This window comes from Monopterus albus, unplaced genomic scaffold (assembly GCF_001952655.1).
Source record: "Monopterus albus unplaced genomic scaffold, M_albus_1.0 scaffold485.1, whole genome shotgun sequence".
Taxonomy (NCBI): domain Eukaryota; kingdom Metazoa; phylum Chordata; class Actinopteri; order Synbranchiformes; family Synbranchidae; genus Monopterus; species Monopterus albus.
In genome coordinates this window covers 79756-104969 of record NW_018128365.1, presented here as the reverse complement: position 1 = coordinate 104969, position 25214 = coordinate 79756, and the positions used below count along the sequence as shown (strand labels likewise).

The 25214-nt window shown below is 43.3% G+C and overlaps 1 protein-coding gene across 1 annotated transcript in view; it reads left to right on the top strand.

Annotated features, from left to right (window-relative positions):
• Nucleotides 1-23293, top strand: part of ep300a (EP300 lysine acetyltransferase a) — a 24807-nt gene extending 1514 nt beyond the window's left edge. Inside the window, exons 4-28 of the mRNA XM_020587873.1 lie at nt 1786-2480; nt 4730-4909; nt 5223-5553; nt 6117-6284; nt 6334-6408; nt 7613-7698; nt 7861-7998; nt 8433-8924; nt 9216-9612; nt 9789-9907; nt 10115-10178; nt 10595-10770; nt 12312-12400; nt 13494-13574; nt 14250-14306; nt 14427-14504; nt 14614-14681; nt 15352-15502; nt 15836-15982; nt 16139-16252; nt 16431-16596; nt 16743-16910; nt 17053-17214; nt 17637-17918; nt 18080-23293. Of these exons, the coding sequence (XP_020443529.1) occupies nt 1786-2480; nt 4730-4909; nt 5223-5553; nt 6117-6284; nt 6334-6408; nt 7613-7698; nt 7861-7998; nt 8433-8924; nt 9216-9612; nt 9789-9907; nt 10115-10178; nt 10595-10770; nt 12312-12400; nt 13494-13574; nt 14250-14306; nt 14427-14504; nt 14614-14681; nt 15352-15502; nt 15836-15982; nt 16139-16252; nt 16431-16596; nt 16743-16910; nt 17053-17214; nt 17637-17918; nt 18080-21178 (7583 nt within the window). The 3' untranslated portion in view covers nt 21179-23293. The remainder of the gene's footprint in view (nt 1-1785; nt 2481-4729; nt 4910-5222; nt 5554-6116; nt 6285-6333; nt 6409-7612; nt 7699-7860; nt 7999-8432; nt 8925-9215; nt 9613-9788; nt 9908-10114; nt 10179-10594; nt 10771-12311; nt 12401-13493; nt 13575-14249; nt 14307-14426; nt 14505-14613; nt 14682-15351; nt 15503-15835; nt 15983-16138; nt 16253-16430; nt 16597-16742; nt 16911-17052; nt 17215-17636; nt 17919-18079) is intronic.
• The last annotated feature ends 1921 nt before the right edge of the window (nt 23294-25214 follow it).

The window sequence follows — 25214 nt, the reverse complement described above, 5'->3', positions numbered from 1 at the left end:
GGTGTACTCATACGTATTCTGTTCTAAGGCTATGCTGTTTGTAACACTAATGCAGAGTGGTTATAGTGAATTTGAGAAATAAACGCATATGCTGAGAAATTGGTACAAATGTTTTGCATAGTATTTCTGTATTTGCACCTTCAAAAAGCAGTTTGATTAAAAAAAATAAAAGTTTGCTGCAGCTGACTCCAGTTTGTAAATTTTCAGATTTAGATTATTAAAGGGTTGGGGCCTCAGTTGCACATTATTTTAATTGTGGCTCGGATATTTAACATTGTCATAGTTCGTCAAAATTGAACAAAAACAACAGCAAATGACAACTGTAAGTGATGAATTCATATTTTACTTAATCTGACCTGTAGTTAAAATCCCATGTTTTTTTGTTATTGTTGTATGAAGCCAAAATGAGTTTTTCACTTTTGTGATCTGCAACAAGTAAATGTTTGTATCTTGCACCTAGAAAACTACTTGAACAATCAATTGGATTTATAAGAGTTGACTGGGTGAGTTAAACAGTAAGTGGTACCTTATTGTGTTGTAAGGAAACATTGATTTATGGAAGAATTGAAATTGAGAGCAATGTAGAAATTTAAAAATTGTTGCGTTTTGGTCTTGATGTCCATTTTGTATTTTCTTGATTGCCTGAGTTATGTGCCTTTGAACCGACAGTGAGGATGAATCTTTACTGACTTGGCTCCATTTTGTGGCATTACTTTTATGAATTGATCCATTTCTCACCTTGTCTGAACACACCTGTCTTTGCAACATATTGATTCACTTTATTGGTCAGGTTTCTCTGTGTGAGCAGCACAGGTGGGCGTGTGCATCTTCATGTATGGTTGTGCAGCCAGCTTCACACACACAAATGCAAGTTCTTCTGGAACTCAACTGTAGTTTTGTGCTCAGAGCTTTTCCTGATGACTTGTCACTAATTTCTGGTGGTAGGAATTTAGAAAATTGATCATACACCTAGGCCTGGACAATATGAAAAAATCTTTTTTCACATCCGTCAGCATCAGTATAAATCAAATCACTCTTTCTGTTAAGTGTAAAGATTCCTTTCTGTCTGTCGTTGTGTGGGTATCACACTGGTTGTTTTAGGGAGACCATCAGCACTTGCTCGGGTCTGGGATTGTAAAGTCTTGCATTGTGTGTGCTCTATAGGATGGCACTGCTTCTTTTCAATCATGTCCCTGTCTTTTGACCCTTGGGCTGTGTCCATTGGAGTGTCTTCTTCGATAACACTTCCGCTTGAGTTTTGGTTAACATTCTCTGTGATCTTTTTCTCTTTTCTCTCATTGCCACTCCTGACGTACTGGCGTGCATGGCTGCAGTAGCTCAAACATTAGCACGTGTGTTGCTGCCGGCTGCTACTCCTACGCTCTGTGCTGTGTGTGTGTCAATCCAGCCTGTTGTGGCTGTAACTCTATTCCAGCCACACGATTGGTTTGGCTCATTGACTATTCATGTTGTCTGTCAAAACATGGATGGAATGAGTTCTATTGACGTTGTATCGAACATGTCTTATTTTTATCGAGATAAAGTTATTTAGCAATAACTGTGTTTATCGTTTTATCACCCAGCGCTATATACACCTTGAAACAGCATTTTTTTTTACTTTTTAACGTCAAGCATGCAATTTTATTTTCACTCAGTCACGCTGGAAAGTGGAGGATTATACCAGCTTAACACACCTGTGTGGCCCTTTTTGTCCTCTCATCACTCTCTACTTTTGACCCCATTGTCTCCTACATACTAAACTTTGCATTTCTTATTCCATTTCAGATTTTGGCTCACTGTTTGATTTGGAGCACGATCTCCCAGATGAGCTTATCAGCTCTAATGAACCAGGCCTGGTCAATGGTGGGGACCTCAACCAGCTGCACACTACTCTGGGAGGAGGACCAGCAGGGATGGGTCCCGGAGGAGGCAGTGGAGGGGCAGGAGGAATGGGTCTTGGCCTCGGCCCTGGAGTAGGTCCTGGCGTTGTTGGCGGGGGCCAGGATGCGGTGGCTAAGCACAAGCAGCTGTCTGAGCTTTTGCGTTCAGGGGCGCCCACCTCGACTCAGCAAGGGCACCAAGGAGCCATGAGCAGCCCAGGGGTCCCCGCTGCTATGGGGCAGCACTTGGCTAACATGAAGGCATCTTCTGGCCAGGGACCTCAGCAGATGATGGGCCAAGGGCAGCAGCACCTCTCTCCTCAGCAGCAGGCTAATATGATGCAGCAGCAGCAACAGAATCCTGCAGCTGGAATGATGGGTAATATTAACAGAGTGATGATGGCAGTGCAGCAGAAAGGCAGTAATGGACAGCAGCAGCCAAGCATGATAGGGGGCCAGGTGATGAATGGCTCCCCCAGAATGGGCTTTGGGAATCAGGGTATAGGTGGCAACAGCAACTTGTTGGCTGAGACCCTACAGCAGCAGGGAGCTGGTGGCCAGGCCGGGATGAGGAGCCAACAACCTGGAGCAATGAGCAAGGTAGGGACACCGCCAAGTATAAAGTCTTATTTTAAAATCAACGGGGTTTAACTCTACCTATCCATAAAGGTTTTGAATACATGGACAACAAGACAGTTGTAAATGTCAAAGGGTGCTGCAGCTCTCTGTCTCCGCTTTAGTATCGTTCACTTCAGTTGTGCTATTTTCCAGTTAATTCTCAGAAACCTTTAATACAGTCTAAAACCTTGAGTTTTGAAACATAAATGAACTAATTTAGACCAGACTCATTTTTTTTACCCATATAACCACAAAGTAGCACTTTGTGTCCATGGCCCTATCCATTTTAACACCGGTGAGCAGCAGCACACTTAAGCTTATATTTGAGGTGGTGGAAAACTGCTTGTGTGATTGACAGTCCCAAGGCAGGGACAGTTTAAATGTTGCTGTGGCTGGCTGCTGTTGCTCAGTGAATCTGGTGGAGGTACTGATGTTTGATGTAGCTGTAGAGGGGATTTGAGGTAGAATGTAGCTAGCAGTAAAAGAAAATGCAGTGGAGCTTGTAAAGATGATGGAAGGAATAGAGAGAAGAGAACAAATATTCAAATTCTTTTCATATGCAGGAAGAAAAGGGGAACTGTTTGTGTTGGAGTGCTGTCCCACACTCTGCTGACTACTGTTAATGTTAAGTCTTGGTTTGCATATGTGTTAGATAACTTTCTAATGGTTTAATTAATAGTGTGTATCTTTCCCTCTCACACGATTCAATCCATATCTTGATACATGGTCCATGATTTTAATCAAAAATTATACAGCAGAATTTGTAATTATACGTTATTTAGCTTCTATTTGAAAAAACTTTACATAAAGTGTATGTATTAAAGAATAGTTAGTTTTCTCAAGGCAGTTTTATATTTCAAGCAGCAAAAATGTAGAAAACATGATGTGTGCTTTTTTTCAACATTAGTAAACATCGGGCATTGGAGCACAGTAAACCTTTACTGCATCCACTTGTTGCTTTACTTTATCATAGAGGGATGGAATGCATTTTCACTGAAATCCTGCTGGCTTGTTGTTGTGTACCTCAGCTTCAGAGTCACTGTCATTTGTTTAAATCCCACATTTTCAGCAACACAGGCACGTGTACTTGCAAATGAAATAGCTTACAGCTTCAGTTACTGATTTCACCTGGGTAGAGTTATCGGCCAATGTACTCTGAAACTAGCTGCTAACACTAGCACTGTTACTTGTCTGTATTGTTTCTATCAGTTCAACACTGCTTCGCCTTGAGTGAGTAGCGAGGTCCGTGGAATAGTGAGGTCTCTGGTACTCCCGGTATACTCAACAGAAGTGCTGCCTGTTCTGCTGTCTCAAAGTAGCTGCTAACACTAGCACTGTTTGCGCCGGCTGTTCTCTTTACTGTGCCCGAAGTCTTTTTTTCCTCTGATTCAGCCTGTCATAGTGAGGCTTGTTGCACTCCCTGTATACTTAATGCAAGTGCTAGATGTTTAGCATGTTGCAGTGTGTTTTATAAAGAATTCCTTGAATGGTTTTGCAGAATCCCAAATGCTTATACACTTTGGCTTTAGGCTAGCTAGTGTGTTTAACAACCAGATGCGTCTGACATGTTTTTACATTGTGGATATGGTTTTTCAGGAAATGCTGGCATCACACATAGGCATGTACACACACACGAGAGGAAGAGCAGAGCAGAGCACAGCATAAAGTAACAAGAAGCTTGCTAGATATTGGTTTATGACATCCATATTGATTTTTAAACTACCATGTTTTTTTTAAGAACTTGGTTCAATTGTGTGGTTTTGGACCAGTGTGGCCGTATCTCTGACATGTTCCATTCATACTGTTTTTCTTTACACCTATATTATTTACATAATATGTTGAGCTGATTTAGAAAAAAAATTTCTCTCTTCAGTAGTGGGTGTCTGAATTGCATTTGAGCAATAGTAATCACAGGTGGTCAAAACAGACATGATTTAATGCTCCTTTGTCTCTGGGAGATGAAAGTGTCCCTTTGACTTTGATGGAGTTCATTGTGCGAGGAATCATCTACAGGGCCTGCTTGTTGAACAGCTATAATTTGAGATCAAGCTGCCAGAACACAACATAACGTAACATACACAATCCAGATATTGTCACTGATAACAAAAGTGAAATGTGGTGGCAACTGCATAGTTAATTGTATCTTTATTTGTCTGATATCCCACTCTTCATTTCTCTTTATCATTCCTAACTTCTTTGTGTCTGTCTTTATTTTCCCTTTTTGCTTCTAGATGGCGATGATGGGGAACCCAGGGGGCCCTTTTGGAGGTCCATATGCAGCACAGGGGACTCCAGGCCTGGGAAGCACAGGGCTGGGCCCTCAGCTCCAGAACAAAGGCCCCATGGCCAACAGCTTGGCCCAGTTCAACGTGGACAAGAAGAACCAGTCCATGCAAGGAATGGCTGCCATGGTAGGGGAATATAAACAATGTTTTCGTCAGAAAAATAGTGTGCTTCAAGTAAAATGTAGTACCTCAACTTGGATCTCTCCATCCACACCCCACCTGGCTTTCTACTGATTTATTCTGCATATATGGTTTTTGTTCATTGGTGGTCTTTTTTAAAAATGCTTAACTTAATTCACCACCCTTTTATTCTCCTCTTCTTTCCCTCTTATTCCCAAATGCTTTTACTCTGACCTCACCTTTCCCTGTTTCCTGTTGGTTTCCGTCTCTTGTCTCATCCATGTCACATCTTCTTATTCCCTACCACTTCAATTACCAGGGCTCCCAGCAGTCGCAGGCAAGTGTAGGTGGTCCCTCTGGCGCACCTGTGGGAGGGGCTCCAGGTGTGGTGTCCAATGCTCAGGCAGGTCTGGTGGGCCCTGGTCCCCAGGGTTCTGCGGCGTCTGCTGCAGCTGGTGCGCCACCCACCGCTGACCCTGAGAAGCGCAAGCTAATCCAGCAGCAACTGGTACTCCTGCTTCATGCTCAAGAGTGTCAGAGGAGAGAACAAGCCAACGGTGAAGTCCGGCAGTGCAACCTGCCCCACTGTCGCACTATGAAGAATGTCCTCAACCACATGACTCACTGCCAGGCTGGAAAGTCTTGTCAGGGTGAGTGGATGAGATGCTACATGCCCCTGCACTCAATTTACAACTGTGATGTGTCCCTTTGTTTGACAAGCAGGTAGTTTGACACAAACTACTTTCTCTTATTATAATCAACACACCAAGTGAAGTCAGAATCACCCTGTATTTATCCTGTTAACAGATCCTGTCTATGATTTTGTTATTGCTTATTACTGTAGAACTCCACTGTTGTTGCCTAATCAAACACCAGTGCAACAGTATAACAGGAGCATGAGAAGCAGGAGCTATATCATGTTGTGGCTACACAGACAGTATTTAACTGTAGCTTATATAGTTTGGGTATCCTGAACAGAAATAAAAAAGATAAAACAACATAAGCATTGTTTTAAGGTTAAATTCCTAACTGCTTTCTGTGTCTTGTTGGGTCAGCAGCACTTTAAGTAACAGGTCAGGCATCTCTAATTTCACTGAATCTATTTTCCCCCTTGAACCCACTTAGTTTTATTCTTTGGTTTTGTGCTTCTTTGCCATCTCTAATATACCTCTGTATTTTGCAACCCTTCCTGTCTGCCCTTTTTCATTCTTAGTTGCTCACTGTGCATCATCAAGGCAGATCATTTCCCACTGGAAGAACACCATGCGAGTCCTGTTGCCACAGAACTTTACCGACCACACAAAAAGAAAAAAGGACAAATCTTTTCCAGATTCTGTACAAACACATGCTCAGTTAGGGCATTCCCACCTCTCTCTCTACTGCATAGATGACAGCTTGATTTTCTTAATCTCCTGCCTCCATTTTTACAGATGGTCCCCTCCCTGACCCATCAATGGTGCGGCCAACTGGACCAAATCAGATGGTCAACAGGATGCCAGGACCAGGTAAAGAACTGCAAGGGACTAGAACACATACGTTTTTTGTTTGTTTGTTTGTTTTGTAGAAGCAAAAATTTGATACATTGTATTTATTTTACCACGCTTGATCTCTTGACTACTATATTCTGTCTTGTTCTTGGGTATTTTGATTTGTTCTCAGGGATTAATTTTGGGAGGATCATTCTTGTTCTTGATTGTCTCTCAAATACTATATTCTTTTTGGTTTTAGGTACTTTGGAATTAGTTTCTCAAGATATGTGTGTGGTGTTTGTTCTTTTGGTGTTTTGTTGCTGCTCTCTTTTGCTGCTGGAACACAGGAATTTCCCCATTGTGGGATCAATAAAGTCCTACCTACCTATCTAAATTATTTGAACTTTAAGAAACTGCACCCTTGTCACAGGAGTATTAGACTACGTTCACACTACAGGCTGAAGTGACTCAAATCCGATCTTTTTGCCCAAATGTGACCCATATCCGATTTCCTTATGACAGTGTGAACAGCACAAATCTGATTTTTTTCAAATCCGGCCCAGGCCACTTTCATATGTGGTCCTAAATCGGATACATATCCGATGTTTTGCAGTGCGACTTCAGTCTGAACGGCCATGTCGCATTTCCTGCGACTTTTATGTTATTGAAATGCAACAGATGTCACAATTCTGCGCTGGAGGAGGCGAGGCCATAAGCAATATTTGTGCTCTCCTCCTTCTTGATGTTCTTCTTCTTATTATTTCTTTATTTCGATTGCACATTAACTGGTACATCGCTACACACATGCTATCACGAGCCGCATCCATTTTTATTTTCGCAAACACAGTACGCTGTGTCTGACGTCACGTCCTCTTCTGCGCATGCGGGTCACCTCAGGGCCGTATACTGTTCACACATGAGACAGATGGCAGTCGCATTTAAATGACAGTGTGAACAACAGCGCAAAAAAATCCGATCTGATTTCGGCAAAAAATCCGATCTGAGCATTAAGACCTGCAGTGTGAACGTAGTCTTAGACTAGAGGCTTCTGATATTTTTTTTTCCTTGGTGTTGACAGTGAGTCATGCTCAGGACACTTCACACTCTCACAGTAGCATAGAAAGCTCACTGTAGCACATGTATAGGAACTATTGAACAAAGTATAAAATGTAGTGGTTTTTCTTTCTTCATATAATGGTATTGTATATGCTGGATCATAACAGTCTTTGTCTTTTGTCAGGTATGAATCAGTTCAGTCAGATGGGGATGCAGGCTATGGGCCAGAGGTCCATGCCCCCTCTCTCTATGGGAGCATCTGGCAACCAGGTCAGTACTGAACACACCATCCTTCACATAGTTTTTTGTTAACATATTCATTAAAAAATGGAGTTAATTTAATTGTTCTGTGTCTGTCAGTCCCCAGAGTGTACTATGAAAGTTGTGCAAGTGTTTTTAAGAACCCTGCCCATACCCTTTTATACCTTTTAGATGGGAATGGCTGGACCCAGGATGGGGCAGCCCAATGTAAACCAGCTGCAGAACCAGTATTTGTCCCAGGGACAGTTCCCTGGTTCAGGACCGGGTGTTGGAACAGCTCAGCCTGGAGCACAGGCAGGCATGGCACAGGTATTGCAGCCTTTAGTTGTTTTGGGGTTTTTTTTCCTGTTGGTTAGAGGTGTCTTAATAGTAGATGTATAACAAATTGCTCTTTAGTCTCTACTAATGGCAGAAGTTTTGAAACAGATTTTTGTCTTAAGCATTCTGTATCGGATGTGATTTTAGTGACAGAGCTAAACAGAATGGAGGTGTAGTCTAAAATGTCAGTGGTTGACCAATCAGGGACACGGTACAGCACACTTTTTGGCTCTTAAATTAAATATAGAACTTAAGAGTTTGTAAAAATGTTTATTTTCTGTAGTCAAACATGCCTATAATTGGCATTGTTGTTATAAAAGTGGAACTAGAGAATAATTTCATGTCATAAATGCTTAATGTTCTTGAATTCTTATGGCTTTTTTAATGTTGCCCTTCTCCTTACCCTCATCGTCTTCTATTCTCAGACACAGATGGGCACTCCTCCCCCCTTTTCAGTTGCTAGTCCTCTAGCACAGCCAGGTTCAACTGGTGGTCCCGGTGGCATCTCCACAGTCGGGCCAATGGCCCCCCAGAGTGTGGTCGGTGGGGTTCCGAACTCAGCTGTTGGAGCTCCATCTTCCTCCATAACGCCATCTAACATGAACCAGCAACCTCACTCCATCCCCCATTTGGGAGCCATGCGCGGCAGCTCACCCTCCCCAGCTCGCAGCCGATCCCCTACCCCTCACCAAACACCCCCTAGACTAACTGGGTCCCAGACCCCACAGCCACACACCCCTAATGCACCACAGCTGGCTATACCTCCAGCCCCCCAGCAGAACCAGCTTGGCCAGGGTCCAGGCTCCAACAAGCCTCTCCAGCAGCAGCATGTAGGTCCAGCGGGTTCGACCACTCCGTCTCACCCAGGACTGGCCTCCAGCTCCACACCGCATGGTGCTCAGCTGCCACACACTCCGGTCAGTGTGATTTGGTCTCATAAATATGAACTTTATAAGCATTTTACCTTATTCCATAGCAGTTACTCACCTCCTTCAGGATTCTTGTTAACTCACGCCTTTTTATATATTACTTGTTCTTTAACATTACACCAGACATTTTTACCATTACCTAAAATGCTCATCCTGGGTTTGTCCCATACTTTACCACTGAGTTACTCAGGCCCTTCATCTCTCTAGTGAATAGTGTCATTTAATTGTTTGCTCACTTTTATGCATCAGTATGTTTATTTGCTGTTTTTATCTCTCTAGTTGTCCCAAAAGGGTTCATTCCCACCAGACAGTCAGGCCCTGACTCCACCCTCCGTCAACAGCCTGGACACTTCTTCTCAGGGGCCACAGTTGGACACCTCAACTGCCAACCTCGACCCCAAAATGGAGGTCAAGCAACAGGACGAGGAGGAGGAGGAGAGCGATACTGGTAGCTGCTCCAAAGGAGGGAAGCTCAGCAACCTCAGAATGGAGGAGAAACCTGTGAAAAAGGAGGAGTGTTCTGGAGAAGGTGGTAAGGGTATTCCCATGGATATGTCAACAGTGCCGACAATGGACGTGAAGATGGAGGACAGGAAGCCGGAGGTGAAGAAGGAGGTCAAAGAGGAAGAGGAGATGTTAGGGGCAGCTGTTCCACAGGTCTCAGTGAAAAAGAAGAGTAAGGAGGACTTAAGTTTTTGTTAGAAATTGTAGGTAGCTGTGTATTGTTGTTGATCCAGATTGGGCGGATTTTCATATTTTACCATGGGTCACTGAAGCAGTGTAAAACTGATTTAAAATGAACAGTTTTATGATAACTCTTTAATGCCAGTTTACTCTCTGATCTCTTCCCAGTCTTCAAGCCAGAAGAGCTCCGTCAGGCCCTGATGCCAACTCTTGAATCTCTATACAGACAAGACCCAGAGTCGCTGCCTTTCAGAATGCCTGTCGACCCACAACTGCTGTGCATACCTGTATGTATCCCTACTCAGACTGATGTCTGTTTGTTTTTCTGCCATATATAAACTGCACTCTCCTTGTCAGTGTTTGGCATTCTATGCATTCTTCTTGACAGTTTGAGATGAAATCCACTGTCTTCAGTGTTGTTGCAGCTTATCTTGCTTTAATTCTGTACAAAATTAACTGCTCGGCTTTGACATATGCACACTGTGTTCTTGCAGGACTATTTTGACATTGTGAAGAACCCCATGGATTTATCAACTATCAAGCGAAAGCTAGACACAGGTTAGTCCTTAATGCTAAATATAGTCCTTCCTGGAAAACGCAGTCGACGTCAGTAAGCTTTCATTAATTTACAAGATTAATCTCAGTGTAGATAGATTTGTTGATATTATGAGTGAATCTGTGCACAAGTAAGGACTAAAAGAAAGAATTTTTTATTTGACAGGTTTTGTTGCAGGTTCCCTCTCTGTCCCCCTTGTTTCCTGTCCATCTCTCTGCGACCCACTTAACGAATAAGGCAAAAGTGCCAGAAAATAAATACATAAATATGACAAGATGTTCAGATTTAAAACATTCTTTTGCTTTTTACATGGTTGGTTTTTCATGCCCATTTATAGGAGATGCTCCAGTGACCCAACAATCTTTAGGTTGGAAAGTCTGATTACTTCATCGTCCCATTCATTGTGTTTTTATTTTAGGCCAGTACCAGGATCCTTGGCAGTATGTGGATGACATTTGGTTGATGTTCAACAACGCCTGGTTGTACAACCGCAAAACATCCCGAGTCTACAAGTACTGCTCCAAACTTGCCGAGGTTTTCGAGCAGGAGATTGACCCTGTAATGCAGAGCCTTGGCTATTGCTGTGGGAGGAAGGTGAGACAAAGTGCTGCATAAATTGGCCAAATGGGTGAAGATGTATGTTGGTGAGGGACAGTTTTCGGATATAAATATCAAAGAGAAAGTGTTGAAGTTAAGATGCTAAGATAGGTAATGTGGGATGGAGCTGAAGGATAATGTTATCTCTGTATTTGTCATAGGTTGGCTTCCCTTTACATTACACTGGCCACTCTATTCACTACTCTATTCACTACAATACATCTTTAAATAAAATGTTTCCTGGTTAAAAATATTTGAACTTATGAAACCAGGAGAATTGTTTCTCCTGGCACTGCTAGGTCTGTCTCAGGTCAACAGAGCCTCCAGTGAAATATAGTGTGATAGGACCTGAAGGCAGGAAAAGCCGATGGCTGCTGATAAACAAAGAAGTCAGAAAGCACAAGGACAATAATACAGTGGAACCTCGGTTTTCGTGATTAATCCGTCAGACGAAAAACTGAATGTATGAAAACTGAAGCAATATTTCCCATAAGAAATAATGTAAATCCAATTAATCCGTTCCAGACACCCAAAAATATTAACAAAAAATACATTTTATAGAGAATAACTGTATTTTTACATACAAAAAACAATGAGAAATAAATATAAATGACTAATGAAATGGATAAATGAACATTTAACATCACTTTTACGTTTTATTGAAGACTCTTGTTGACATATGGAAAACGAGCGAAGAGGGGAGAGGGAGGAGGAGAAGTTATTGTTTGGAAGGGGAATCCCCCTCCATAAGGACTTCATGTATCAAGGCCCTATCTGGGGTTACTTCCCTTCACTCATTTCTTCCGGGAAATGAGTGGCCGAGTCACGTGGGCAGGCGGACAAGTTTGGTACGGACTAATGACGCTGAACCGACCAATCAGCTGTACGAAAACCGAGCGGATGTACGAAAACTGGCACAAAATTTTGACAAAAAAAGTCGTCGAAAACCGAATCATATGAAAAGTAGGGCATACGAAAACCGAGGTTCCTGTGTGTGTGTGTGTGTGTGTGTGTGTGTGTGTATACACATGTTTAAAATACATCAATGCTGAAAATGTGCCTGGATATGGTTGTTTATGAAGGTTTTGACTGTGTTTCATGTATAAAAATTAACCTCCCTTTTTCACATCTGAAAATGGAAGCAGTGCAGTGAGTTCATAGCTAAACTTGGTCCTGGGCATACCACCGCCATATCACATTTCAGTTCTCATTAGACTATGCTATTTTTGGTTTTGTAGACAAATAACAAAGCAGATTGGCTCTTACTATGAGAGGCTGGCTGAAGCGTTCTAACAATGAGACACTGCAAAATAGTGCTGTACTTCAGCTGCGGTAACGTTTTACAAAAGTAAGCCAAACTGAAATTGTCTCTCAGTTCAGCTTCATTGGGCAAGTTTTGCAGCTGCAATATGGATGTAGGTTCATGTCACACAGTAGGACTTGTGGTGTTTACACTTGATTAGCAGAGCTGAGTGTGTCTAAAGGTACTTTTGTTGAAGCTGCTGAGATTAATATGTTAATTTGTTTCTGTCTATTAGCTGGAGTTCTCTCCTCAGACTCTGTGCTGCTATGGAAAGCAGCTGTGCACTATTCCCCGAGATGCTACTTACTTCAGCTACCAGAACAGGTATGAAGGGAGGGAAACACCCATGTCGTAAAGAGTGTAGGGATGACTAGATGGATGGAAGAGGTAAAAAAGAAAAGGTTTCTAGAAGAGATTAATTGGCAAAGATATAAACAGTTTGCCCATAAAAAGTATATGTTGAACTGGAATGTAGTGTGTAACAGAAAGTGAGGTAAAAGTGGTTTTATCACAATGTTCATCTGGTTTTGTTTCCGTAAACGATTCCCATCACTTCATGTTGCCTGTTTTTATACCTTCATGTGGTTCCTAATGCACTGGCATTTTAACAGTTGGACCTCACTTCACATTCTTTGTTGTTTTTTGTTTCAGACACAGCTTAACATAAAATTATGTTAAAGTCTGCACAGGCTAAATAAAGACACTGTCTTGTTTTTCTGGTGCTGTTTGAGCCGCCATTACCGTACAGTAAAGCAGCAACAACAATGCTCAAATTTTCAGCATGTTGACCTGTGTCTTTTAGACACTTGGACTGTTTTTGTTTGTTTGTTTTTTTTTCCCCAAATTTACTCTGTCTGTTCTCTCTGTACACACCAATAACTGCAATGTGAAAGGGCCGACTTTAAAATGAATTGCTTGAATGAGCAGTTGTCTGTGCTTATTTGTTCAGTGTTTGTAATGTGTCCTTTGCTACAACTTCCTGCTTCAGGTCCCTTCTCCTGTTTAGCTCCCATTGATTCTGCTCCTGCTCTGTTAGCTGTGATGGTGGTGATTGTTGTCCAAATTGCTAATCTGTGCTTTGCCTTGACTCTCTGCTGTGTGTTGTCTTGGATGTTTGTCTCATCCTGTTCCTGGTTTGTACGACTTGTCTGTTCTCCCTTCCATTGGCTGTGTTTTCCACATTGGCTTGCTTTTGCCTTGACCAACCATGCACCCACACCCTCCCCATTACTTCACCCTCACCCCTCAAAATCATGACTGGCTGTTGCGATGACGACATCCTGCTGTCCTGCGCTGCTCCTTGCTGCCTTGCCCATGTCCTGTCCCATTTGGTGACTGCCCTCCCATGCGCTGTCTGTGATTGACTGTGCTGTGGGGAACGGCGTAGTTCACCAAAATTTGGACTTCTTGCTGACAGGTACCACTTCTGCGAGAAGTGTTTCAACGAGATCCAGGGCGAGACGGTTTCTCTAGGTGACGACCCCACCCAGCCACAGACGTGAGTATCACTCCATTAAACAACAAAGCTTGTGCATCAGCCTGATGTTTTTGAAACATTACATTTTCTTTTTGTTACTTACCAAGCTCCACTGCTCCAGCCAAGGTGATATTGGTTGCATATTAGTAAGGTTTTTCTAGGTTTTCTTTTTTTTTTTTTTTTTTTTTTTTACATATTGCTCAAAATCTTTCAATATATATAAATTGCTGCACTATCCCTTTATTAAATGAATTTGATGCTCAGTGTGTTCCCATAAAGAGTTTCTTAGAATTTCATGAGCATGTGACCATTATATGTTTTATTTAATATCAGGCAAACTGATAACTCACGTTTCTGTACAAATATAAAAAGTACTGTTTAGAAACTAATTCACAGTGCTGAAATGTTTTGGAATGTAGCTGAAAATTAGTACTGTATCTACATATAAGTACAATTTCTGGATTTAGAACAACCATGCCCTGATCTTTTGTTGTATAGTGGTATTGCCTAATTAACAGTGGCATTACTGTAGCAGTTAGTGTGTTTACATTCAGTCAGAATTTTGGATCCTGGAAGAGTACAGAGAATTGCACAGGACCTTTGAGCTGATCAGATGTGAAACTTTGACATGCAGCATTTGGACAATTGCCTCTTCCAAGTTCTTTCACTGACATACTCCGTCTTAATTCATTTCAGATCCATTAGCAAGGATCAGTTTGAGAAGAAGAAGAATGACACACTGGACCCTGAACTGTAAGTTGATGTCTTGCCCAGTGTCATATGTTAGCAGTGGGAAAGAAGTATTAAACTAAATGTCTTTAAAGGATTTAAATATGTAATTTGTATTTTAATGTCTGGCCCTCTTTTTTCCAGGCTTGTTGAGTGTATGGACTGTGGGCGCAGGATGCACCAGATTTGTGTCTTGCACAACGAAACAATCTGGCCATTGGGGTGAGCAGCTTTTTCCATTTCCAGTCAGTTTCAAGGATCATGTGTCCCAGTGTCGCTTACTAAATCCCTTGTCTCATCCTTTTATTTTTTCCTATTTGCTGAACTTTAGTTTTGTTTGTGATGGCTGCCTGAAGAAGGCAAATAAAACGAGGAAGGAGAACAAGCATTCTGCCAAAAGTAAGTTGCAATACTTCTATCTCAGTTATCCCAAAGTACCTGTTTCACACAGGAAAGTGGTTTACTGAATGTGTATTCAACCCTCAACTGACCATTAACAGAAAGCTACTGTTGCACCTTAATCCAGGGGGTTTCACGCAGTGGTCCATGAAGACATGGCAGGTGGTCCCTGATCATATATTCAGTAATGTAGTTTCACTGTAGGCATCACGTTTTTTTTTTAAAGACATTTCCAAATATTTATTATTGTTTGTGAATGATCAGATTATACAAAAAAGATAAAATTTTGACAAACCAAGGTCATTTTCAGGCTTAAAATAGTGTCAATCTGGTCTAGCCACCCCACAACAGTGGTCCTCAAGTCACTTCTTAGTCATAATGGTGGTCCCTGGGTCACAATTGGTTGAAACCACCTTGCCTTAATCACATACTGTCGCTATTTACTAATTCAGTACTTTAGTATGAAACTATAGCCCCTTATGCATCCCTGCTTAACCAAAGAAATCATGCCAAATAACACCAGCTTGGTCACTTTCTGTTTTTTAGGGCTTTGCATTGCATTGGGGGTCAGGTTTTGGATGGCTTTAAGTCACATTTCTGCCTACTGTTTTTACAGTTGTTGTTATACTATCTAAACTTTGGCATGTTTGCATGGCTCTCTCCCACACAGGGTTGCCCCAGACAAAGTTGGGCTGTTACCTAGAGACAAGGGTGAATGACTACCTGAAGCGTCAGGGCAACCCAGAGTCTGGAGAGGTCTTCATTCGTGTCGTCCATGTCTCTGACAAAGTGGTGGAGGTTAAACCAGGCATGAAGTCCAGGTATAAGAAGCGGATCAGGATTCTTGAAGTTGAATGTAAAGCCATTTTGAGTATCAAATTGGTAAAGAGATTTGAAATGGTACCCACCAACAAGTACAACATTCAAAGTGATAAATTGGGAAACATGGGCACTCAATTTTTATTTATTTTGTTAATTTAGTATCAGACAAAGAGTGGGTGTAGTCTGACAGCTGTATCCACATCACTAAAGATAGTTTCTGTGATTTGTTTCCTTAAGCTGGCAAGCTTGATGGATGGCTAATAATTATCAGTGCTTGATTTCAGTTTTTTTTTTATTTTACAGTCAGTTTCCACTCATGTTTTTGTCTCCAGATTTGTTGACAGTGGAGAGATGTCGGAGTCTTTCCCATACAGGACAAAAGCCCTTTTTGCGTTTGAGGACATTGATGGAGCTGATGTCTGCTTCTTTGGTATGCACGTTCAAGAGTATGGATCTGACTGTCCTCAACCCAACCAGAGGTAAGAACATCATATGAGAAACATGAATTTACCAAGTTTTTTTTTTTTTTTTTTTTTTTTTAACCTCTTCAGAAGTGGAATGATTTTTAAAAGATGCATTTTAATTTCCATTTCAGCAGGTGTGCTATATTAATCATTCCTCTTTCTCCCACTCAGACGAGTCTACATCTCCTACCTGGACAGTGTGCACTTCTTCCGGCCTCGCAGTCTAAGAACAACAGTTTACCATGAAATCCTCATCGGGTACTTGGAATATGTGAAGAAGTTGGGGTGTGTAGTACTGCTGTTCAAAGAAAACATTAATTTTCTTCTTAAGTACCATTCAGGTGCTCACAAATACACATTCTGACTGCAGTGCGGTTTTTTTGGGGGGGGGTTATTTGGTCCTGTCACAAATCCAACTGTTGCTGGTCCTTAAATGCATCATTGTCTCACATGTCTTCCTCAGTTACACCACTGGCCACATCTGGGCCTGCCCGCCTAGTGAAGGGGACGACTACATCTTCCACTGTCACCCAGCAGATCAGAGGATTCCAAAACCCAAACGCCTTCAGGAGTGGTACAAGAAGATGTTAGACAAGGCTGTGGCAGAGCGGATAGTGCATGACTATAAGGTACAGGGGCAGCATTCAGCTTCACTTGTATGTTGGAGGGAGAATGTTTTCTCCCTAATTTGGGGGGAATTTTGAACATTTTCTTGAACCTTTACAGTGTAGACTCTATAATAAATCCTAATTTTATTTTCAAATTATCCCTAAAGGACATCTTCAAGCAGGCCACAGAGGATCGTTTGACCAGTGCCAAAGAGTTGCCTTACTTTGAGGGCGACTTCTGGCCCAATGTGCTGGAGGAGAGCATCAAAGAGCTGGAGCAGGAGGAGGAGGAGAGGAAAAGAGAGGAGAACAGCACTTCCAATGAGAGTATTGATGTAAGAATGCTGTGATTTTTATGATTGCGGTCCTAAAGAGTCGTATGTTGTGTGTGTGTGTGTGTGTGTGTGTGTGTGTGTGTGAGATTTACAGCTAGATGACAAGCTGATTGACTGATTGTCACCTTCCTTTGTTGTGCAGGACACAAAAGGGGACAGTAAAAATGCAAAGAAGAAGAACAACAAGAAGACGAGTAAGAACAAGAGCAGCCTGAGCCGAGCCAACAAGAAGAAGCCAGGGATGCCCAACGTCTCCAATGACCTTTCACAGAAACTCTATGCCACCATGGAAAAACATAAAGAGGTATGTGGAAATTGTTGTATACCTGTATCTTGTCACTCTCCAGCAGCTTACTGAAAGACAGACTGGGTTAAAAAAAACAAAACAAAAACCTGATAAAAGTTATGTAATATTTAATGTAACAGATGATGTATCTTCATAACCGTTTGCATAAACACAGAATGTGCCACATTTCCATCACTGATATGAGAGCAACTGGTAGTTTTACCTGTGAAGACGTCTCACTCTCTGAAGTTGGAACTACAGAGAAACACTCAGTTCACTCTGATATTTCAGTGGTGTTGCAGAGTGATGCCTCTTTACCTCATAAACGATCTTCATCTAACAGCAGGCAGTATGCCGTTTGCTTGTCCACTGGCTGCACCAGTGCTGAGTTGAATTAATTTTAAAGACCCTCATCTCATACCCCGTCTTTCTCCTGTCAGGTATTCTTTGTGATCCGGCTGATTGCAGGCCCCATGGCAAATGCCCTGCCCCCTATTATAGATCCAGATCCCCTTATGGCCTGTGACCTCATGGATGGCCGTGATGCTTTCTTGACATTGGCCCGAGACAAACACCTGGAGTTCAGCTCGCTAAGGAGGTCTAAGTGGAGCTCCATGTGTATGTTGGTGGAACTGCATAACCAAAGCCAGGACCGCTTCGTATACACTTGTAATGAGTGCAAGCACCACGTGGAGACTCGTTTCCATTGTACTGTCTGTGAGGTGAGTTGGAAGGAGGGTTGTTGTAGTCTGTCTGATTTGATTGGTAACTAATAATGACCAAAACATACTGTACCTAGGTTATAGGTTTTATTATTTTACTGTCAAACCTGCTACATATTATTTCTAAATATTTGAATTCTCATTCATGTGTTCCCTCGTAGGATTATGACCTCTGCATCACATGTTACAACACTAAGGGCCACGAGCACAAGATGGAGAAGTTAGGCCTTGGTTTGGATGATGAAAGCAGTAGTCAGGCTGCTGCCACCACTCAGAACCCTGGAGACTCTCGTCGCCTCAGCATCCAGCGCTGCATCCAGTCCCTCGTCCACGCCTGCCAGTGTCGAAATGCAAACTGCTCTCTGCCATCCTGCCAGAAGATGAAACGTGTTGTTCAGCACACAAAAGGCTGCAAGAGAAAAACCAATGGTGGCTGCCCCATCTGCAAGCAGCTTATTGCATTGTGTTGCTACCATGCTAAGCACTGTCAGGAGAACAAGTGCCCAGTCCCATTCTGTCTAAACATCAAGCACAAGCTCCGTCAGCAGCAACTGCAGCACAGGCTCCAGCAAGCCCAGATGCTGAGGAGGAGGATGGCCAGCATGCAGAGAGTGGGCCAGCCAACTCCTGGAGGAGCCCCTGGGGGCAACGGCCTGCCTTCTCCAGGAGCCAGCAATGGAGCAGCTGGTCCTGGTACCCCTACATCTGTGGGCACGCAGCCTCCAACCCCACAAACACCCACCCAGGGTAATTTGCCTGCACTTCCTCAGCAGCAGGGAGCTGTTATGGGGGGAATGGGAACTCCAGGCCAGCAACAGCAGGTGCAGCAGCAAGGTGGTACCATGCCTCCTCAACACCATATCCATCAGTTTCAGCCAGTGGGGGGAGTAAGTGGAGGGGCTATGATGAACTCTCCTCAGCAGCCGATGGTGCCTCAGCTTCAACAGCAGCCTCCTAGTGTCCAGCAACTCCAGCAGCAGCAACCTGGTAGTTTGCCCCCTTACAACCCCAGACCACCGGGAGCCTCTCCCCTCCATCAGTCCTTGGGGAAACCTGGCCTGGGTCCAGCCACCCCACCTCAGCAGCAACAACCACCCAACCAGGGCCAGGGGTCAATTCCTGTACAAGGTCAGCAACAAGGGCCCCCTCTGGCTGCTGTAGAGACTGCCCTAAAAATCCAGCGCCTAGCAGAGACCCAGAGACAAATGGCCCAAGCCCAAGCCCAGATCCGTGGCTTAGGACAGGGGGGCTTGATACCCCAACATCCTCACCAGCAGAACAACCAGGGCCAGATGGGCTTGCCCCACATTGGGGCCCAAGGCATGCCCCCCCAGGCTCAAGGAGTTGTTGGCAGGACTATGTTAGATCCACAACAACAGGGAATGCTAGCAGGGATGCAGCAAGGCGGCCTTCAGACACAGTTGCCCCATCAAGTTCAGCAGCAGCTCCAGCAAGTCCAGCAGGCAGGGGGTGGACAACTGCCACCAACAAACCAGCAATGGGGTGCTGGGGGACCAGCCATGAACCCCCAGCAAAGGCCAGGCATGATGGGTCACATGGCTCCACAGCAGCAGCCAACAGTTGCTCAGCAACAGCAGCAGCCGATGAATCCGCAACAACCACCACCAGGAAACCGTGGGCTGATGCAGGTAATGGGCGGAGCAGGAGGGGCAGCAGGGGCACCTGCTTCATTAGCAGCTGCAGCTGGAGCAGGAAACCTGCCCCAGGCGGCACTGCAAGACCTCCTGCGAACACTGCGTTCCCCAAGCTCACCCATTCAACAGCAGCAAGTCCTCAACATTCTTCGTTCCAACCCAACCCTTATGGCTGCTTTTATTAGACAAAGAGCAGCCAGGTATCAAGGCGGGCAGGGTGGTGCTGGAGGAGCAGTAGGGCCTCCACAAGGGGGCCCTGGAGGTATAAGGTTCCAAGGGGGTGTTGGAGGGCTGCCTGGTGTAGGAGGGCAAGGGGATGGACAGCAGCAGATTAATATGAACCAAGCTGGACAGCCAGGGATGAACATGGTTCAGGGTGGAGTAGGGGGAGGGAATATGCCTACCATGGCTCAGCTTCAGCAGTTGCAACAGCAGCGCCCAATGCTACCTGGGAATCTTCAGCAACAGCAATTGGCTGCATTACAACAGCAACAGCAGCAGGGAGCAATGCAGGCAGGGCAGCAAGGCAACATGACTCCACAGTTCAGAGAGATGATGAGAAGACACCTGCAACAGCACATGGGAAACCACGGGCAGTTCCAGCAGCCACAAGGACTCCAGCAGCAAGGCCAGCAAGCCTTTATGCAGCCTGGTCAGGGACAGCCAGGAATACCCCCCTCTTCACAACCCCAGCCTGGAGGAGAAAGTGTAGGGGGTCCACAGCAGCAAGGAGGACCACAGGGTGGGCCAGGACAACTAGGCCAGCAGCAGGGCTACTCAAACTCCATGTCACAAGTAGCTGCAGCGCTCCAGCAAAGGCTCCAGCATCCGATGCAGATGCAGCAACAACAGCAGCAGCAAAATTCAATGGGTGGGCTTCAAGGACAAGATGGAGGGCCTGGTGGAGTTGGAGGACCAGGAGGACCTCCACTTCTGCCTGGCCAAGGTGGACCAGGGCAGGGACAACAACAACAAGGTGGAGTTGGCGGAGGGAGTGGTGGCCCCACAATGCCGCAGGTGTCTCAAGGCATGCTTCACCAGAACATCCACCAGAGGCTCTTGCAGCAGCAGCAGCAGCAGCACCTTGGTGGGGGCTCTCCAGCCCACCACAGCAGTCCCATGAGTCCCCAACAACAGATGGCTCATTCCCCTCACCACCTCCAAGGACAGGGAGGACTTGGTCCAGCAGGATCACTCAGCAGTCAGGTCAGGTCACCACAGCCCTCGCCAAGACCACAGTCGCAGCCACCACACTCCAGCCCTTCCCCGCGCATGCAGCCCTCTCAGCCCCAGCCATCACCTCATCGCATTTCTCCGCAGACCCAGACTGGCTCACCCCACCCGGGACACTTAAGCCAACATCACCCCAGCATGGCACCAGCCCAGCCTCCACAACCTCAGCAGCAGCCAGGTAGTTCTGTAGATCCTGGTCAGTCCTGCCTCTCGGACCAGAATTCAATCATATCCCAGTTGAGTGGGATGGCAGGGATGCACAGTGGACAGGGGGGGCAGTCGGACATGTTGGGTGGGAATAGTAACAACAGCAGCAACAACAACCAGGAGCTTGGAACGAACATGAATCACAACACTTTAGACCTTATGTAGCCTTGACTCCTACTGTCTTTCTGTCCTGATGCTCTGATGAGTCGCCCCAAACGACAAACTGCCATGAAAGGAAAGTGAGGCAGAACTGCAGCTTTGGGGTTTTAGAAGTTTTTATTTTTTATTTAAATATTTTTGTGATGTATAAATAAGAATCGAAGCTTCCTTCCTATGGGAGATGCAACATAAATCTTGGAAGTCAAATAAATTAAAATAAGTTATTGCTGTTAATATATATCTATATATTTTTGCCAGTTGTGTACAAAAAGGTGAAGGGGGCAGAGTTTCAGGTTGAAGATATTTCTTCCTTAAGTCTATAACAATATTTTTGGGGACTGAGAATTTTGCCTTTTTATGAATATTTTTAAGACTTTAAATGTGGCTAAAAATTAAAGTATGTTGACACAGTGTACATTTTTTATTGTTTTGCTTTCTTCCTCAAATACCCAGTCATGATTGTATCTTTTTTGCAGAGAGTAGGTATATTTTTATTTCTTTTAATTACTTTTTTTCTTCCTCTTTGGATTGTAAAACAAGCATCAACATATCTTTGGTTACAAATGTGTCTTTGGACAGTTTTCACAGTTCTATACATTTTAAAGCAGCTGCAACAATTCACATGGAATTTATTTTAAGGGTGTGTTAAATGCAGTTTGGTTTTGACAGCTTTGTTTTTCCTTTTCAGGGTCTGAAAAAGGGGTCCTTTTAAGGTTTGAACCTTAACAGTGTTTTGGGAGTGGGTATAACACTGACTGTTTTTTTGGCAAAACATTAGCCAAGTCTGCAGAACAGAGCTCTTCATTTCTCTTATGAATGTACTCCCGTTTCTTTCCTTTTCCTCCCAAAAAGTGGAGAGGTGAGCTGTTGATGCCTGATCATCTAGCTGGAGGTACGTCATGTGCCTAATTACACCTGGCTGGTGTTTATAAAGGTGTCTTGTGTACATATAGCGGCCTTGTTTCTGAACTGTGACCTGGAGAAGAGGTGGAAAAGTGTCTGATTTGTATGCTGCAAGGTTTAAGAAAGTCCTGCCTCTATCTTCAACCCCAACGGTTTCCCCCTTTCAGGAGTCTTTTCTCTCTTTCCCCTTGTGTTCCTCATTATGGTTTAGTTCAATGTTAGTACTGTACAGAGTAAAAATGGTGGACTTGCATACCATTTTTGTAATGAAAGTGAAAATGTAAAAAAACAAAACCTGTATATACTTCTAAGCAGAGAAGTTATTTTCTGCTGCTTTGTTTCCCATTTTGTTTGATTGGATATTTGCTGTATCTGTTTAAAATACAAAAGTAATCCTGAGCTACTGTATAGTATTCTTTTCTAAAAGGTACAGTATGGGGTGTAGTAGGTCAGAAGCACCAGTGCGCCTTTTCTGTGTATTTTTGACCAGGTTTTAGTGGGGGAGGGGCTATTACAACAAGTCATGCACCCGAACAATCTCAGAAACGTAAGTCATGAAACTTGCATGAAGTAGAGCCAAGTCCAAGGCTGATTAGAGGTGTGATCTGAATAAGTATAAATTTGCTCATTTTGCCTTTTATGAAGAGGACAACATTCATATGCTCACTATTTTTCTCAAAGGTTGGGCTTGCTGGGTATGAGGAGGGATGCATCAGGTGGCAATATATCTTGAGACTTATTTTATAAGAAAATGAGAAAAAACTGTCTTTTATATATAGATATATTATTAAATTTTATTTTTTGGAAATAAAACTTGAAGCTACAGGAATTATTAGATAAAACATGTTTTGTTTTGTATTAAAGATGTTATGGTGATGCAAAAAGACACTGCAGACAGTCATTCAGTTTGTCCTGGGGAGGCTGTGGAGTGTATTATACCATCCTTTCGAAGAATTGTTTCATGTACATGAATATAGTTGTAAACATACTGAATCACTGTACAAACTGATGGCAACTGAACAAATAGTTTTTGTTTTTATCAGTTCTCCTATAAAGAGACAGGAAATGAGACTATTTAAATATTTGTTTAGTATTCAAATGAAATCTTTGACCACTTTTTTTGTTCCTCTTGTTAACAATTTTGGTGCTTGCTGAGAGAAAGCAAAATACCTGTTGCTCCATTTTGATGAGGTTTTTTTAAGTTATTTTGGTGGTCTTTTTTTTTTTTTTTTGCCAATAAATTAATTGTACAATAAAGTATGTTTGTACCGTTGGAAAACTAGTTGATTGTCACCTCAGGTGCTTGACCATTTGAGATGCATTTGAACCACACTCAGTGAAATTCATGGAATTGGTAGATGCAAGGAAAAGTCTTAATCCTTTTCAGGATTAGGAAACGTTCTGAACAGTAACGGCAATTTAGAACCACTATCACCATTAGCTTGACCACAGAGAGCACTGATGAGTTGATTTTTAACTGTGTATGTATCTTTGCTACAATTCTATATCAGTTGTTTATTGACAAACCAATATACATTTAGCTGATACACAGCTAAATGCATTCTCTATGACATTACATTTTAAATGGAGCATGAGATTAACAATGTAAGTCTTATACTTTTATAGCACTTCTCTACACATTGCAGCACAAAGCACTTTCACACTATTTGGCCATTCACCCATACCGGTGACATCACAGCAACTGGGGGTTCAGTGTCTTGCTCAAGGACACCTCGACATGTGGACAACCCGGGAATTGAATCACTAATCTTCCGGTTAGAAGAAAACCGGCTCTACATCTGGAGCCACAGCTGCCCCAGTGTAAATGGTAATGCAGGTATTGTACTGGATTGCTGCTAGATGGCGACGTTTTTGATTTATCAGTTGATCTACTTTCCAGCCGTCACCTGTGGTCATCAGCTTTAGGGTAGTGACCTGAAAGAATGAGATCCCAAGTACAAGCTATCAAAAGGAGTTTCCTCTGTTGGGTGGCTCAACTTGGCCTTAGAAATAGGATGTGGATTTTGAACATCGGGGGGGAGCTCAAGCTAGAGGTGCTGCTCCTTTATTCCAATTCCCTTAACTGCATCCGTGTTTCCCTCACTTGCATTTTTGCCTTGAGTCTTAGTCCTGCCCATGTAAGATGCAAGAAAGATGAGGAGAGAGCAACTGAGGAAACACATTTATACTGACAGTAAACATCCTTTCCTCCGATCCTTCAACTGAAGCCTCCAATCACAAATTGATTTGTGATAAAGGTGTCAGTGCCTTAAGACTTTCATGAAGTGTGCACTCATGTATCCTCTGTTATACGTAGCTCCTCCAGGCAGCATCTCGTCCTCAGAATAGGCACAAGAGCTTTGAGATGTCCATCATGGGAAACTGGGACAACTGCCAGATTGAGTGAGAATTGAGGACCAAGCAATGATTAAAATAAGGGAATTGGGATTCAACGTCTAAAAGGAGCCAGTTGAGGTGGTTTGGGTATCTGATTAGGATGCCTCCTGGGCATCTCCCATTGAATGTTTTAGGAGCCAGAACAAGCTGGTGAAATCCTCTATCTCAGTGGCCTGGGAACACCTCAGGATCTCCCAGCAGGGGCTGGGAAACACTGGAGAGAGGGGCATCTGGAACACCTTGCTTATTAATCTGCTTCCACCACAACCCGCCTCCAGATAAGTAACATTGAAAATGGATGGATAGGTATGGGCTTTTTTTTTAATCTGTAGTATTGTAAGTGAAGGCTGACATAAATCTGGGATAATATAGGTTTCACTGCCCCCACAGTGATTTCAACATAAGGAAAAAACATAGTCCTCATGCTTTTCTGACCTTCCCTCTGCCTACCACTCTAATAATTTTCATACAGTCCCTAAAGGGATTGAATAGGTTAAGTAACGACTGTGTTGAGTGATTTATTTGCAAAATACAAGTCACAGTGGCTTCCTAATAAAAGCCCGAATCCTCACTTTGAGTAATAAAGTTTCTTGTATATTAACTTAAAAAGTTCACTCAGTGTTAAATCTGTGGCACCTGTAGACGTTGTACAGCTATAAAAATCTGCATCCATGAGTACCTGAAAATAAGTCACCTTAGTTACCATAAAGAAGCAAGACAAGTTCAATAAAAATTCTATTAA